General features: G+C 37.9%; 3 protein-coding genes across 3 annotated transcripts; 2 read left to right on the forward strand and 1 right to left on the reverse strand.

Annotated features, from left to right (window-relative positions):
• Positions 1–1,017: 1,017 nt before the first annotated feature.
• Positions 1,018–4,886, forward strand: LOC116917856 (propionyl-CoA carboxylase alpha chain, mitochondrial). Its single transcript, XM_032923462.2, has 16 exons — positions 1,018–1,177; positions 1,284–1,496; positions 1,569–1,736; positions 1,820–1,931; positions 1,993–2,128; positions 2,191–2,226; positions 2,292–2,358; positions 2,489–2,583; positions 2,655–2,875; positions 2,951–3,244; positions 3,455–3,543; positions 3,694–3,927; positions 4,010–4,146; positions 4,292–4,373; positions 4,443–4,548; positions 4,664–4,886. Exons 1-16 carry the CDS (start codon positions 1,133–1,135, stop codon positions 4,777–4,779), a joined length of 2,151 nt encoding a protein of 716 aa, XP_032779353.2. The 5' UTR covers positions 1,018–1,132; the 3' UTR covers positions 4,780–4,886.
• Positions 4,887–5,393: 507 nt separating this feature from the next.
• On the reverse strand, positions 5,394–8,367 carry LOC116917857 (ATP-binding cassette sub-family F member 2). The gene is made up of 7 exons (XM_032923463.2): positions 8,209–8,367; positions 7,743–7,888; positions 7,477–7,549; positions 6,757–7,411; positions 6,556–6,690; positions 6,226–6,492; positions 5,394–6,107 (listed from the first exon to the last, which is right to left on the reverse strand). The coding sequence occupies exons 2-7, from the start codon at positions 7,873–7,875 to the stop codon at positions 5,526–5,528; spliced, it is 1,845 nt and encodes a 614-aa protein (XP_032779354.1). The 5' UTR covers positions 7,876–7,888; positions 8,209–8,367; the 3' UTR covers positions 5,394–5,525.
• A 2,498-nt stretch (positions 8,368–10,865) lies between these two features.
• On the forward strand, positions 10,866–14,348 carry LOC116917861 (forkhead box protein K2). The gene is given in 9 exon segments (XM_032923469.2): positions 10,866–11,235; positions 11,400–11,688; positions 11,747–11,889; positions 11,964–12,454; positions 12,539–12,720; positions 12,811–12,819; positions 12,821–12,906; positions 12,976–13,149; positions 13,431–14,348. Coding segments are annotated over 9 exon segments (1,782 nt in total). The 5' UTR covers positions 10,866–11,111; the 3' UTR covers positions 13,715–14,348.
• The last annotated feature ends 6 nt before the right edge of the window (positions 14,349–14,354 follow it).

Here is a 14,354-nt window from a genome sequence, read left to right on the forward strand (position 1 = left end):
CATGGTTACTACTCATTTTCTTTAAAATTTAATAATACATAATTCTATTTTAAAATGTGGATCAAACACCTTTTTATTGGTTATTATTTATTCTTGCTATTCCATATTCCATTCGTTTTTTAAACAAATCACGGGCCTCCTTATTTGACAGTGCACTGCCAATTTGAATCAGAATAAGTTTATTTTTCTTTCAACTTTGAAATGCATATAAGATGACTTGTTAGAGAAAAATCAGTCTAAAGAAAAATTTAGCTGTTATATGTAACTGAATATAATTCAGTGAGTTAAAGTTTTAGGATTGAAACCACGAATGCTGCATCTGAAATATTCAGAGGGGCTTCGGCTCCAAATCTTTACTGTAGGTTATTTTCATTTATAACCGTAAGACTAACGTGAGAAATTTCGTGAAAAACAGTTGTTAGTTTCATACTTCTATATTTATTTACTCTCGCATTTACTTGTGCATATATTATTCAATCCTTCTATGAAGTCTTTTGGTAAAGTAGGTAGAGTAAGTTATTACCTTTACCTGTCCTCTATTAATTACTGGCCTGAATGAATGAATATTTTTATTCAATCCCTTTTTTCTGCAGGACTTTTTTTTCTGATGCTGAAATTTTTTCCCCCTTAAAAAACTAGGGGCACTCTATGTCTAACGGGTAAAGTTCGCCATCGGGGGGGAAAAACGGGATAAACCGGAAAAATAATTCTAGGACGTCACAAAAAAAAAGCGGGAAAACGCCATGCTGAGCGATTCTGATATTGTTTAACACGGTTGGCACCCTAACCACGAGGGAGTCTTTAAAAAAGTGTTGTTGAAAGTTACGAGGGGGGAAGATTGGGTTCCTCATGTTATATGTAGTAAGACGGTGGTATTAGTGAACCGTGGAAAAGGCATTTGATATCCACTGACTCCATTAACGGAGAAGTTTTGCTATTCCACAATGTTTTCCACGTTATGCTGATACAAGGGTACGCGTACACGAAATACCAGGCCCTAAATTGTAAATGCTAAATGGGTCAGTGGTTCAGTGATTCAGTATGGATTTCAATTGGGTTTTAAGCTAGCAGACGAAGTCTGTTTTGCTTCTGGTAACCATTTTTGCAGAACTTACTTTCACTGAATCACAAAATGTTCAACTTAAAGTATAGCGTGGGGTTTCAATTTCTCTTTAAGGTAAGCACGGCATGTTGTTCAGTTGAAAAACTTATTAAATTGCAGAAAAGGTTCTGAAACAAATATCATTTTTCCAAACTAAAACGAATTATTTCATGAACATTAGATTAACAGGAGTTTTAATCATTCCCTTAAAAATGAATGTGGCAGAAGATCACTGTCGTCGTTTTACACAACAGACCCTATTGATAAGGCCGAACCAACGTTTGAAAAGATTCTGATTGCAAATCGTGGAGAAATAGCCTGTAGAGTCATTCGTACAGCTAAGTTGATGGGCATTAAAACTGTAGCTGTGCACTCAACAGTTGATTCAAATGCAGTTAAGTATTGTTTTGAACTGTGTAGTTTGTGTGATGTTTATTTCCAGTACTGACTTTTATTGGGTCATTAGCTTCATGTTAAACTGGCTGATGAAGCTGTGTGCATTGGACCTCCAGCAACCAGGGAATCTTACTTAAATATGAAGAAAATTTTGAATGTTATTAGGCAAACTGGATCTCAAGCTGTCCATCCAGGATATGGATTTTTGTCAGAAAATGCTGAATTTGTGACTATTCTGGTAAATTTATAATTTGTTTTCTGGTTAAATATCAGTAATGCTACATTCTTGTTCTTATTCTGCCTTTTTTTTCATTTTTGAAGGAGAAAGAAGGCATCAGCTTTATAGGTCCATCAGCACATGCCATATCAGGCATGGGAGACAAGATTGAGTCAAAAAGGGTAGCAAAAGAGGCTGGAGTTCATGTCATTCCTGGTAAGTTGCCTTAAGGGAAGCTTTCTGATCTAAAAATTAAGCTGTTTGTTTTGTTGCTCAGGATTTGATGGAGTTGTTAAAGATGAAGAACACTGCCTTGAAATTTCACGAAATATTGGTTATCCTGTTATGATCAAGGCTTCTGCGGGAGGTGGAGGGAAGGGCATGCGCATAGCATGGAATGATAACGAAGCCAGGTTAAAAATTCCTCAACTGAATGAGATTTGAGGTCTCAAAATAAAAAATTTTCAATTCACAGGGAAGGATTTCGTTTATCCAAACAAGAGGCAGCAAGGTAACAAAATATATATACATAAGTATATTTACATGTGATTGTATTATTTGAAAAAAATTGTTTAGCTCATTTGGTGATGACAGAATGTTGGTTGAAAAATTCGTTGATAACCCGAGACATATAGAAATTCAAGTAAGTAATTAAATTGTAATCTGGCAATCGTCGTTTTTTAAAAGTTGTTCTAAGGTATCAGGCATGAAATTCTATATTTATAATCGTTATTATTATAATTATAAATATTTTTTTTTTTTTCTTAAAACAGATACTTGGAGATAAGCAAGGGAATGTAATTTATTTGAATGAAAGAGAATGCAGCATACAGCGCCGTAATCAGAAAGTTATTGAAGAAGCCCCTAGGTGATACCCTATAGCGAATTTACTTTTCAGATGTTAAGTTTGGTTGATCTAACATGTACCTTATATTTTAGCACCTTCATAGACCCTGCCACACGGGTAGCAATGGGTCAACAAGCTGTATCTTTGGCAAAGAAAATCGGTTACTCCTCCGCTGGAACTGTTGAGTTCTTAGTCGACTCGCAAAAGAACTTTTATTTTCTTGAGATGAACACCCGATTGCAAGTGGAGCACCCAATCACAGAAATGATAACTGGAATTGATCTCGTGCATCAAATGATACGTATTGCAAAAGGTATAAAAACTACTTTGTTCTATAAAACTTTCATTAGTAATTTTTTTAATTATATTTATTTGTGTTTCTGGCAAGGCCACCGTCTCAATCTCAAGCAATCAGATGTTCCGTTAAAGGGATGGGCGATTGAGTGTCGGGTTTATGCGGAGGATCCCTTCAAAAATTTTGGACTGCCTTCAATTGGACGTCTAGATCAGTATATAGAACCAACGTTTATCCCAAATGTCCGCTGTGATAGTGGAGTCGAAGAGGGTAGCGAAATCAGCATCTATTACGATCCAATGATATGTAAGCTTGCATGTCATGGTGCTACACGAGATGAAGCTCTGAAAACCTCAATCGAAGCTCTCGATTCATATGTTATAAGAGGTATTTTTATTGTTATAGTGTTTCTCTTTTCATAATTTTACGATATTATTACCTTTACCTGTAAATTAATGCCCATATGTATTTGGGTGTGTTGTGTATGGCCGTTATATTATTCTATTGAATTTTTACTGAATTTTGCTTGCTGTTCCTGTCCGGTTGAGCAAAATTATATTTCATAATTTTCTTCTGTTTTTGTGTTCTTCCCATCAGGTGTTACCCACAATATTCCTTTACTACGGGACATCTTAGATGAATCACGATTTGTTCGAGGAGAAATAAACACCAAGTATCTTCCCGAGGTAAAGCAGCTTTGTCCATTCTATAAACCCAATCCTGTTCTCGAAATAGGGAAAGTGGACAGTGACAGTGTTTCTGTTTGTACTCATCCAGATCATATGAGGTAGCATATAGCTCTTATAATAATTATTTTTATTATTTCTTTAAAACAGGTTTACCCGAACGGCTTCCAAGGGAAACAGCTCCAGTTGTTGGAAAGACAGCATTTAATAAGCATAGCAGCATGCATGTGGGCTACTAACGAACTACGCTTACAAGCATTTGACAATGAGAGAAATGTTAATTGCATGCTGAAAAAAAATGTTGAGTGGTGGGTCTTATCAGTTGACGTCGCAGGAAACAAAACGCCTTGCGAAGTAGAATTGGGAGAAGATGGTTATTATAAGGTAAGCTTTATAAATAATACTTTTTAAAAGAAAACTAAAATTTGGAGAACCATGGCTTGGATTATTTTCGACGTGTGATCAGGCGACCATCGAAGGAAAGACATACCGCATACGAAACACTCTTAGTCTCGCCTCCCCTGTGATTAAAGTAACAGTGGATGATGAAACTCACGTAGTTCAGCTTATCTCGAAAAATTCGAATGGAGATTTTCGCATTAGGTAATTTTAATCCAACCTGAGCTTGTAAACACGCGTAATTCTTCCTTTTTTCCCTTTTTTCCCTTTATTTTATTTTATTTATTTATTTTATTCTATTTTTTGTTTGTTTTTTTGTATTTTCATTTTGTGTTTTTTTTCCTCTTAGGTTTAAGGGTACACCATTTGCAGTAAGTATTTTGACCAAAAAAACTGAAGGCTATGTGTCGCACATGCTGGAGAAGCCAAAGGTATTATTATTTTAAATTTCATTGGCGTAATCTTTCAACAAGATCTTCTAAATTTTCCATGACTACCAGGTGGACGTAAGCAAAGTTGTACTTTCACCGATGCCTGGAGTGGTTCGGAGTGTGAATGTTAAAGTTGGGGATAGCGTTAGTGAAGGTCAAGAAGTTTTGGTGATCGGTACGTGATTTACTGATTTAAATTAGTTGCACGCGTTTCATAGCTTCAATTAAATCTTTATCAATATGAGTTTTATGTAATATTTGTATATATTTATTTTTTTTTTCTCCCACAGAGGCTATGAAAATGCAAAATAAACTAACTGCTACGGCCACTGGAAAGGTAAAATCGGTAAACTGCCGTCCCGGAGACACCGTGGAAGAAGGAATAACGTTGGTGGAGTTGGAATGAGTACCATGCAGTTGTAAGAAAATGAGTAATGGGGATGTATTGGAGTTGATGACTGTTATTGTGTAGTCCAACTGCAAGTCAAAAGATATTTTACGTGTAAAACATTACTCGATTTATTTCCTCTCATAGTACCCATCGGCGAATGTAATTTCTATTGAGAATTTTTTCCAACTAAAGAAGTATAAATAAGGAGCGGCATGTGGCCAATTAGATAAGAAAAGGATTATCTATATCGGATATAGTAGGATTTAGTAAAACAAGTTTTACCATGATTATATGGTTAAAATCTGTCATTCGTCAGATTTTTGATTTTTCATAATTTCAGAATAACACAAAAACAACCAATGCCATGATCACAATGACATTTCTATTCAACGGTGAAATACTATTGTCGTAGATGACTGCATTTGTAAACAATTCTTTTATTTTTTTGCAGCCAATTTATTTGGGACGCATTTGATTAAGTGTGACATTTATGCACGGTCCGAATTTAGACCTTTCTACGGTACCCCACTGCCATTACTAGTGAAATGACGTATTTCTTTCACGTGGCATGTAATTTTTTTATAACTTTATAAACAAAAAAAAAACAAAAAAACAAAAAAGATAAAAACTAAATGGACAAGAAAATTGTAGTCGATACAAAACAAAATCAGTCCAATGTGCCAATTGACGCTTACAAGGTTATCATTGGACTTAATTTATTCAAAGCAATTTTCGAAAAATTAGTTTCGATAAAATTAAAATTATTTTCCTAGTTTAGCATTTGCTAAATTGGCTTTCAACACTTTGCGCCTAAGATGTTCTTTATACGACAAAATGTCACTCTTCCATTTAGTAACAGTTCCATGTTCGCATATCCAAATCTCTTTGGCGACTTGGTTAATCAGCCGAAAGTCGTGAGAAACAAGAACCAATCCACCTTCGAAGTCCTTGACAGCATCAGCCAACGCATCGATTGTCTCCATATCCAAGTGGTTAGTAGGCTCGTCAAGTAGAAGAAGATGAGGCACTTGCCAGGCAAGCCAAGCAAACACAACTCGACATCGTTGCCCGTCACTTAGCTGACGAATAGGGCAAACCTGCTGCTTGCCTGTAAGACCATAACGGCCAACGATTCTTCTCATTTCTTCTTTTTCTTTCACATCTGGAAAACATTTCATCATGTACTCCAAAGGCGATAAATCCAAATCCAACATCTCATGAAGATGTTGATGATAGCGTGCAATTTTCAAATGGCTGTTGGTTCGCACCATTCCTTCAGTGGGGACCAAATCCCCAAATATAATTTTAAGAAGAGTAGACTTTCCTGCACCATTTGGGCCAACCTAAACATTGTTTTGTTATTAGCGTTGCATCATTACTCAACTTTCAAATGAAAAATAAATAAATAATAGATATAATTCTCCTAGAAAGAACATGTAAAAATGTAATAACATAGCTTACCAAAGCAAGACGAGTGTCAAGATCGATTCCAAACTCTAGATTGCGATATATCCAGGGTGTATCATCGCTGTAACGAAAACTGACGTTTTGAACCATGATAACTGGAGGCGGAATTGGGCCGCACGATGGGAAATGGAACGATACGGTTTTGTCGTTCTCTACTTTTTCAGTTAATCCACCAGCTACCATTTTCGCCAACGTTTTTTCTTTACTTTGAGCTTGTCGTGCAAGCTTGGCACTACCGTGACCAAAACGGGCAATATAGTCCTACATGAAGCAAATGTCAATTGATAAATAATGAACTATTTAGCTTACTACAACAGTTCTTACCTTCATGTGGGCCATTTGATCTTGCTCCCATTTGTATTGTTTCATCTGATTTTCTTGTAATTCAGCTCTAGTCCTAACAAAGGTGTCATAATTTCCTGAGTAATTCTTCAGTTTGTTTTGAGTCAAATGAATGATCTGTTGAGAAAATAGAAACGTCAATCAAATGGTATGGAATTTGATTTCCAGTTAAAAAATTATTACGTTCGTGCAGACTCCATTCATGAAATCTTGAGAATGAGACACGATTACTAATATATGCTTGTAGTTTTTAAGTTCTTCTTCCAGCCATACACAAGCATCCAAGTCTAAGTGATTGGTGGGCTCATCTAGCAGAAGTAAATGTGGCTTAACGTAAAGTGTACGCGCCAACGCAATCCGCATCCGCCATCCACCAGAGAAATCTTTCGCTTTCTTTTGTTGCATTTCTTTGGTAAATCCCAAACCATTAAGGATGCTTGCTGCACGCATTTCGGCTGTATCAGCGCTCATTTCATCAAGACGCTCGTAAATATCCATTAGTTGATCTTGAGACTCATCATCTCCTGCATTTACCAATTGCTCTGCAAGGTGTTCAAGATGTGTTCGTTCTTCATCTACTTCCACTACACACTGCAGGGCTGTTTTGTCCGAAGCTGGTATTTCACGAGTTAAATGATAAATATCTATGTGATCCGGAATGGGGACTTCTCGATTTCCTAAAGTTGCTAGAAGGGCTGATTTACCACTTCCATTTAAACCTATAAGCCCGTAACGCCGCCCGCAGTTCAATTCCAATGTTGTATCTTGCAATAACTCGAATCCGTAGAAAGTGATTGACAAGTTATCAATCTTTATATCCCGACTTTTTGGATGAACACTAATGAACACAAACAAAAATAAAGACAAGGGAAAATTGTGAAAAAAAATTTCTGTTCAGATTACCCTAGAACTCCTGTAACTGCCCTTGCTTCAGCAGCAATTTTGGCATCTTCTTCTAGCTTTTTGCACAGGGCTTCTGTTTAGGGGAAAGGACATTAAGTAAAAACATTTTTCTAATGGAGCAATCATGGATAAAGTGTTACTAGCATAACATTTACAAGTTATTACTTGCTTCATCCATTAAAAACATGCAGTAATTAAGGTAATTAAATACAATCTTAGTGTCTGATACCAAGTGCAGAATACTTTTTTGCCAGTAAGCATTATACCTTCAGCAGTCAGTTCGATGTTATTGCCATTTTTTAAATTGCCAGATGCTGAAGAACTGGTTCCATTGGATGCACTGGATTTGGCTCCTTCCTTCCTTTTCGCATCTCTCTTCTTTTTAGAGTCGGAAGGCATTTCTTCTGATTACCTGTGGGTGGGACAGTTAATTGCATTAGAACATATTATTGAATGTTGCAGAACAGATCAAAGATAACATTACAATAACCTTGGAAGCAAGAAAATGGCACAAATCGCTTTTAATGTGATTTTTACAAAAAATTTTATAAAAAAAAACTTGTCGGCAAGACGTGGACATTGGAAATGGCGAAATGACGTCACTTACTACATCTCGTCTACATTTACAGTTACAGTTAAAGAATACCGGCATCGTACAAAGGCCATTTACATTCTTTACAAGCTTACTTATTATTCGGATGCGAATTATTTTTATAGAAAAATTTTACTAACTTTATAATCACGGAGTTTCACTGCAGACCACGTGTAGACTTCGTCGAGAGCTCAGAAGTGTCTCGAGTTGACGACCGGCAAGTTTTCTTTGTTGAAAGTCTTACGGTACTTACGGTCAAGGAACTTATAGTCCATGAATGTTGAATACTATTTCGAAATTTCCAGGGAGGGCACATGGCGCCGCCTAGTGAACATAAGCGAACTTCTACTTGCGCAACGGCCCTGCAGAACCGTAGTTAACGATCATCTCCGATTGGCATAAATCGGGGTCCCCGCCCCGCCCTGAAAAAAATCCAATGGAGGGACGATCGGGTGACTACTTCGTCAACCAGGGTGGGGCGTCGCAAAAATTAAGGGTTTCCCGAGTTTCCCGGGACGCCCGGAAGCCGTTTTCTGGTTTTCATAGATGTTTATCAGTTCGGGTTAAAATCGAGGTAGAAATAACGTAAGAGGAGTAGAAGATGGCTGTTATCGGGGCAAGCACCTCAATTTTATTGGAATAATGTATTACCTCTCAATCGATTATGTTCCTGCATAAATCGATGGGTTGCAATCAAATTTGTATCTCCGATTACAGACCCCGATTCAAGCTCGATCAGATTCGGGGCGAGAAATTTGATGACCTGAACCCGGAAAGCCCCACTCCGAAATACCGAAATGCATACCTCGATTGGTAAAAAACCGCCCTGATTGTACCTCCGAAGATTCTTATAGGTCTACAGTTGAAAGACCGTTTACGCTCATACAAATATTCGATTACTTGTAATCGGGATGAATCCCCATTCCCCCGACCAAGCCTCGAGTGAAACCTAACGGGGCGTGGACGGAAAATCAGACACTCCGTACCCGAACAGCCCCGCACCGAAAGCCAAAAATGTACCTCCCTCCCCCTTCGATCGACAAAAAAGCTACCCAACTGAAGCGGGGCCGAGCTCTACAGCTCTAAATTCGAGATTCTAGGGAAAAGATACCCTAAAGTTAAACATCATACGTCAGTCGTTTACATTGTTTCAAGGAGTTTTTAATTTAAGTTTTGGAAGTGTCTTACTATCCTTAACTTTTAGCTAAAGATTAAGATAAGATTAATTAAGATCTTTCTTAAAAGCCAGAGCTGTCTTTCACTTTACACGGGATATTAGGAATTGTAGCGTAAGGTATTGGAGCGTAAGCGCTCTTTCAGTCATAAATTATGGTAGTGTTACAAAATCACAGTCAGTCACGCTACTATTCTTAGTTAGCGAAAACAGCCGGTTCTGTGGCGTCAACATGGACTGACGCGATAGACCTGCATGGTAGTATTTCGCGAATGTCTCACTAGGATTTTTTTATAGGACCATGCACAAAAGCATTGTGGATGCAAGGTGATTCGTGACTGAAATGCTTCCCATCCGGTAGTGTTCTAAAGAGCACCATTTACTATAGAGATGCTGGTACGTTCCTGTTAACGGTATGCCTGCTGATGTGAAGATTGAAAATTAAGCTTAAAGTAGCAGCTAATTTTGATGTAGCTAAATCCATATTGTTGCGTTACAGATCAAGAAAAAATGTTAAAACAGAACTACATTAAAGGCACTTTCCCTTCAGTTATACTTTTGTAAACAAGAGAACAGCGACAATTTCTTGTCCATCTTCGATCTCTCATGTCAATTTTGCATTTTGTAATTTTTGGTCCTCGTCGTCTGCTGTCTTTCTGTCCACATCTTTACGTTCCCCGCCAACAGCTTACCAAGGTCCAGTCGGACTAAAATATTACTAAATATAGAAAATGTTAATAATGGAATTTACAAACAAAACAATACATACTTTTATTACTAGTCAACTTTAGGATTCTTGTGGCAGTTCTGATGTTTATTCTTTTGTATCGTACAAAAATACAAAATGCGGTAGATAAGAGGGTTTAGGCTGCATAGGCTACTAAATTTCGATGCAGTTTCTTCTTTCTCACAAATACATAATGGTACATCTTTTACGATATTAATATATTTCTAAACGTTATTTTTTTTTTCATTTTTTCCTTTTTTCAGTTTCTATCTTAACGGATAGGGACTTCTCGAAGGAATTTCGGTACCTTTAATGGACATTTTGAATCAAGTTGTCAAACTGAGCAAGTTTATGTCTTTTGGGATGGATAAAATGACTTAGAAACGACAGTCAATATTGCTATATCTTTCACTAACATGAAAATTTGTGGTGATTGACCCTTTTTTGTGGTTCACGCTCTTATATTTCTCATAGTTGACAAATTATTTCGCCCTACATGATGGTTTTTGCTCCCTTTTCACAATTTATTCTTTGCTAGTTTAAGATTCGTCTAGGTACTCTAACGCGAGAATTTTTATGTTATTGTTATAGCGCACGTAAATCCCAGCTTTTACCAATCCGTTTCACTCGAAACGTAAACAAGAAAACCGTAGAAACGTTCTCGTGTAAAAGCAGTTTACATCTACGTATAAGAAAAGTTGTCGATTTCAAAGACAAATAAACGTACCATAAATAACCAATATTCGTGAAAAGCTGTAATAATGAGAAATATTTCAAAATCACAAGGAATACTATAAAATTTTCTTTGTGAAATTTTTAACCAATGGTTTTAGAAAGAGGTTTTAAAAAAATGAATTTAAGTCGCTGCAATTCATTCATTTCGCGTCCAGATGGCGTTGCGAACGTCAAGCTCCCCTACCTCCTTCTTTTTGAGCTTTATAATAAGTTTGTTTTTTTTTGCACTTCCGTGGTTTTTGTCAAACAACTCTCTAATTTGCCTGGAAATTTTAATGTCGCAGCCTTTTTTTCTTTGAGATTTGTTTTCTCGCCGTTGTTAGACACAAGAAGCGGTATATATTATCGCTGTATTAGTGGTTGTGTAAGTTGTTTGTGACGCGTGTGTATACACACAAGACTCGGTGATGGCGGCCTCCAGCCAATCTCATGACCACGTTGCGACCCATATCACGGAAAGGGATAGAGATAGAGAGAGTGAAGCTTACGCATTATTGTCATTGAAAACAGCCCCAACGAGTCCTGGTTCAGGTAAATTTGCTAGTATGTTGCTGTACTTTTTTAACATTTGTTTGTTTTGTTAAACCAAGTTACAAATTTTGTAAACAATCTTCTCGAGCATCCTAACTGTTGCCTGTTCAAAATTCAAAGACCTGTGTTTATATTTTTTATGCTTTTCATATTTATTTTCATAGCCCACCATTGGAACCATGGAGGTGAGGCAAGAGGACCAGTGGCGATTGCAAGGATTGAAGGACGAGAGTTTGAATTTCTTGTTCGACAAAAAAGGATAGTGATCGGACGGAATTCATCCAGAGGACAAGTAGATGTTAATATGGGTCATTCTTCATTCATATCAAGACGCCATTTAGAAGTCTATTTTGAACACCCATTTTTTTACATGATCTGTAATGGGAAAAATGGTGTATTCGTTGATGGAGTATTCCAAAGAAAAGGAGCTGCACCTCTGCAACTTCCAAAAATGCAAGTTTCTCATTGCAATTTTAATTTGATTTCTTAAAATAATGAAAATCTTTTTCAGGTGTGTCTTTCGTTTTCCCAGCACAAATATAAGACTGATGTTTCAATCTCTTGTTGATGAAACTGGACCACCACCGAACCTTGGGAACCAGTTTCCAACCAATGCAAATTTGTCATCTGGGTCTACACCAACAACACAACTTGGTAAAAAGGAGGCTTGAGATATTTAACAGCTAATTATTTTAAACATACTATAATTTTTTTAATTTGATCTTTAGCTCCTCCATCTCCATTTAAGAGAAAAGCCCCATCCACTCAACAGCAACCTCATTTAGCTCCGCTAAGAATTAACATACCCATTGGAGAGGAAGAAACGGAAGCTTCGAGTCCTCTTCCATCACCCACGGGAACGATTAGCGCTGCCAATTCGTGCCCGGTCAGCCCCAGAGAAGGAAGTCATAGTTTAGGTCGTAGCCATTTTGGCGGATTCTCTCACTTTCACCATGAGTTGAATCCTTCCTCATCGCACGGCCATGGAACAGCTACTGGTTATACTTCAGGTTCAGGCCAAGATCTAATACAGGACCATAGTCCAGGAGCCGAAGGCGGGAATGATACAAAAGACGACAGCAAGCCCCCGTATTCTTACGCTCAGCTAATCGTGCAAGCTATTTGTACGGCCCCCGACAAGCAATTGACACTCAGTGGTATTTATTCGTACATCACGAAGAACTACCCCTATTATCGTACCGCTGACAAAGGATGGCAGGTGAGCGTTTTTGTGTTCATTCTTAAAGCAGAACACTCTTTTTTACGTTACTCTTTTTACGTTTGTATCGTTAATCACGGATAGAACTCCATCCGCCACAATCTATCACTGAACCGTTATTTTCTGAAAGTACCTCGGAGTCAAGAAGAACCAGGGAAAGGTTCGTTCTGGAGAATAGACCCTACTAGTGAATCGAAGTTGGTTGAACAAGCCTTCCGCCGTCGAAGGCAACGAGGCGTCCCTTGCTTTAGGACACCCTACGCAAGGTGAGAACTCGTTACATTGCCATTTAAACCTGGACGTAAAGTAGTCCGTACATACTTAATTTGTTTGTTTGTTTTTCTTGTGCTTTCCAGAAGTGCCCCCCCCTACTCACGGTGGGATGCCAAACATGTCTGTCTCCGGCTTGGCAACACCCGATTGTTTATCTAGAGAGGGATCTCCTGGACCAAGTAAATAAAATCTTCAATCAGAGACCGAGAAACAAGCTAAAATAGTTGTATGTCACTTTTATGCAACAGTGTCCGAGCCATACGGAGACGTTGTCAATAGCCAAGGAGTGGCACAGCATCTGGAAATAAAGAGTAGTAGTCGACCCAATTCACCATTTTCTTTACACCAAGGAACTGGAGTAGTAGTACAGTCGAATCATCCAACTCATGTGGTAGTCTTGCAACCTACTCAACTCGCGCATGGTAGGTTTAATCAGTTTAATTCTAAATGTAATGCTGATCGTAGCTCTAACCGTTTCCATTTCCGTATAAACACTCTTGATGTTGTTTTTTTTTTGTTTTTTTTTCTTTCTATTTACGAGGTAATGTTTTCCCAGGCTTTACCTAGTGTTTTTATTTCCACTAAATTATTTCTTTTGCGCAAGCAATAGAAATTCCAACATATTTTACACCGTGAATTCTTGCACCAGTTTTCCCCTTATGCGGATAACCGTCTAAAATAAATTGTGTTTTGTTCTTTGCAGGACCGACAGCTAACGGCGGATCGGAGAGTAGTTACCTGGGAGGAACACAGGCCTCAGTCATTGTGCCCTTTGTAACTACCTACTCATCATTTGGAAGCGCAAGCAATTCCAATGGTGGAAACGAGTCCTTAGCCAGCCTGCAGCCCAGTAGTATTAAACGGACCTATCCTCCTGCATCTTCAAGTCCTGCACCAGTCAACGCTGGAATAAGTAACACTGGACCGTGTTTTGAGGGAAACGAGAAGAAAATTAAACTCGATACTGAGGAAGAAAGTGAAAAGTAGACCAATGAAACTTTTGGTTGCATATGTCAGTAAGATATAACAAAAGCGTCTAATGTTGGTGGGCATTTCCCATATTCAAGTAATCGATGCATCATGGCTGGGAAAGAGAACATGTAACTTTCTTGCTATCGCATCCACGTCTTTTTCTTTTTATTGAGTGCTGGACGATACCTTCACTTCGTTTCCCTTGATTCTTCATCGTAGTAAACTGAAAGTTCAGCTCCGATATAAAGGACTTCTCTTTGTAATTGTCGATTTAAAGCAGTGTAGTGTTTACTCGTTTTGCCTGAATTTCTTCTTAATATACTTGCGATATATTTATCTCGTATCACCACAACGGTTAGGAATGAAATCCCAAGGACGCTGCTTACATGAGACTTGTGCTGTGTAGATGACTCCAGACATCGCTGTATGCAGATTCACCTTCGTTTCGTAGTCTTGATTCGAGTTTTAAACGTCGCCTTGCGTTTTGACAAGTTATTGACCCATTTCACGTTACTTTGCTTTAACCCAACCTGTTAAATAGCAGACTCACGGTCTCTTGTTGTGTAACGTGTATTATTTTCCCACTTGATGAAGTGGCATGTAATTGTTCATCCGTCATTGAAATACAACGCAATGTTCGAAATGATAATGCTAT

The sequence above is a fragment of the Daphnia magna genome, linkage group LG2 (genome assembly GCF_020631705.1).
Source record: "Daphnia magna isolate NIES linkage group LG2, ASM2063170v1.1, whole genome shotgun sequence".
NCBI lineage: Eukaryota > Metazoa > Arthropoda > Branchiopoda > Diplostraca > Daphniidae > Daphnia > Daphnia magna.

Excerpts from the sequence above, each read along its gene's own strand:
- LOC116917856 (XM_032923462.2), top strand. The coding sequence starts at position 1,133 with ATGTTCAACTTAAAGTATAGCGTGGGGTTTCAATTTCTCTTTAAG. Across the intron at positions 1,497-1,568 it reads CAACAGTTGATTCAAATGCA|CTTCATGTTAAACTGGCTGA; the intron begins GTTAAGTATTGT and ends TTGGGTCATTAG. Across the intron at positions 4,549-4,663 it reads TCAAGAAGTTTTGGTGATCG|AGGCTATGAAAATGCAAAAT; the intron begins GTACGTGATTTA and ends TTTCTCCCACAG.
- LOC116917857 (XM_032923463.2), bottom strand. The coding sequence starts at position 7,875 with ATGCCTTCCGACTCTAAAAAGAAGAGAGATGCGAAAAGGAAGGAAGGA. Across the intron at positions 7,412-7,476 it reads GCAGTTACAGGAGTTCTAGG|TGTTCATCCAAAAAGTCGGG; the intron begins GTAATCTGAACA and ends TGTGTTCATTAG. Across the intron at positions 6,108-6,225 it reads TTGACACTCGTCTTGCTTTG|GTTGGCCCAAATGGTGCAGG; the intron begins GTAAGCTATGTT and ends AACAATGTTTAG.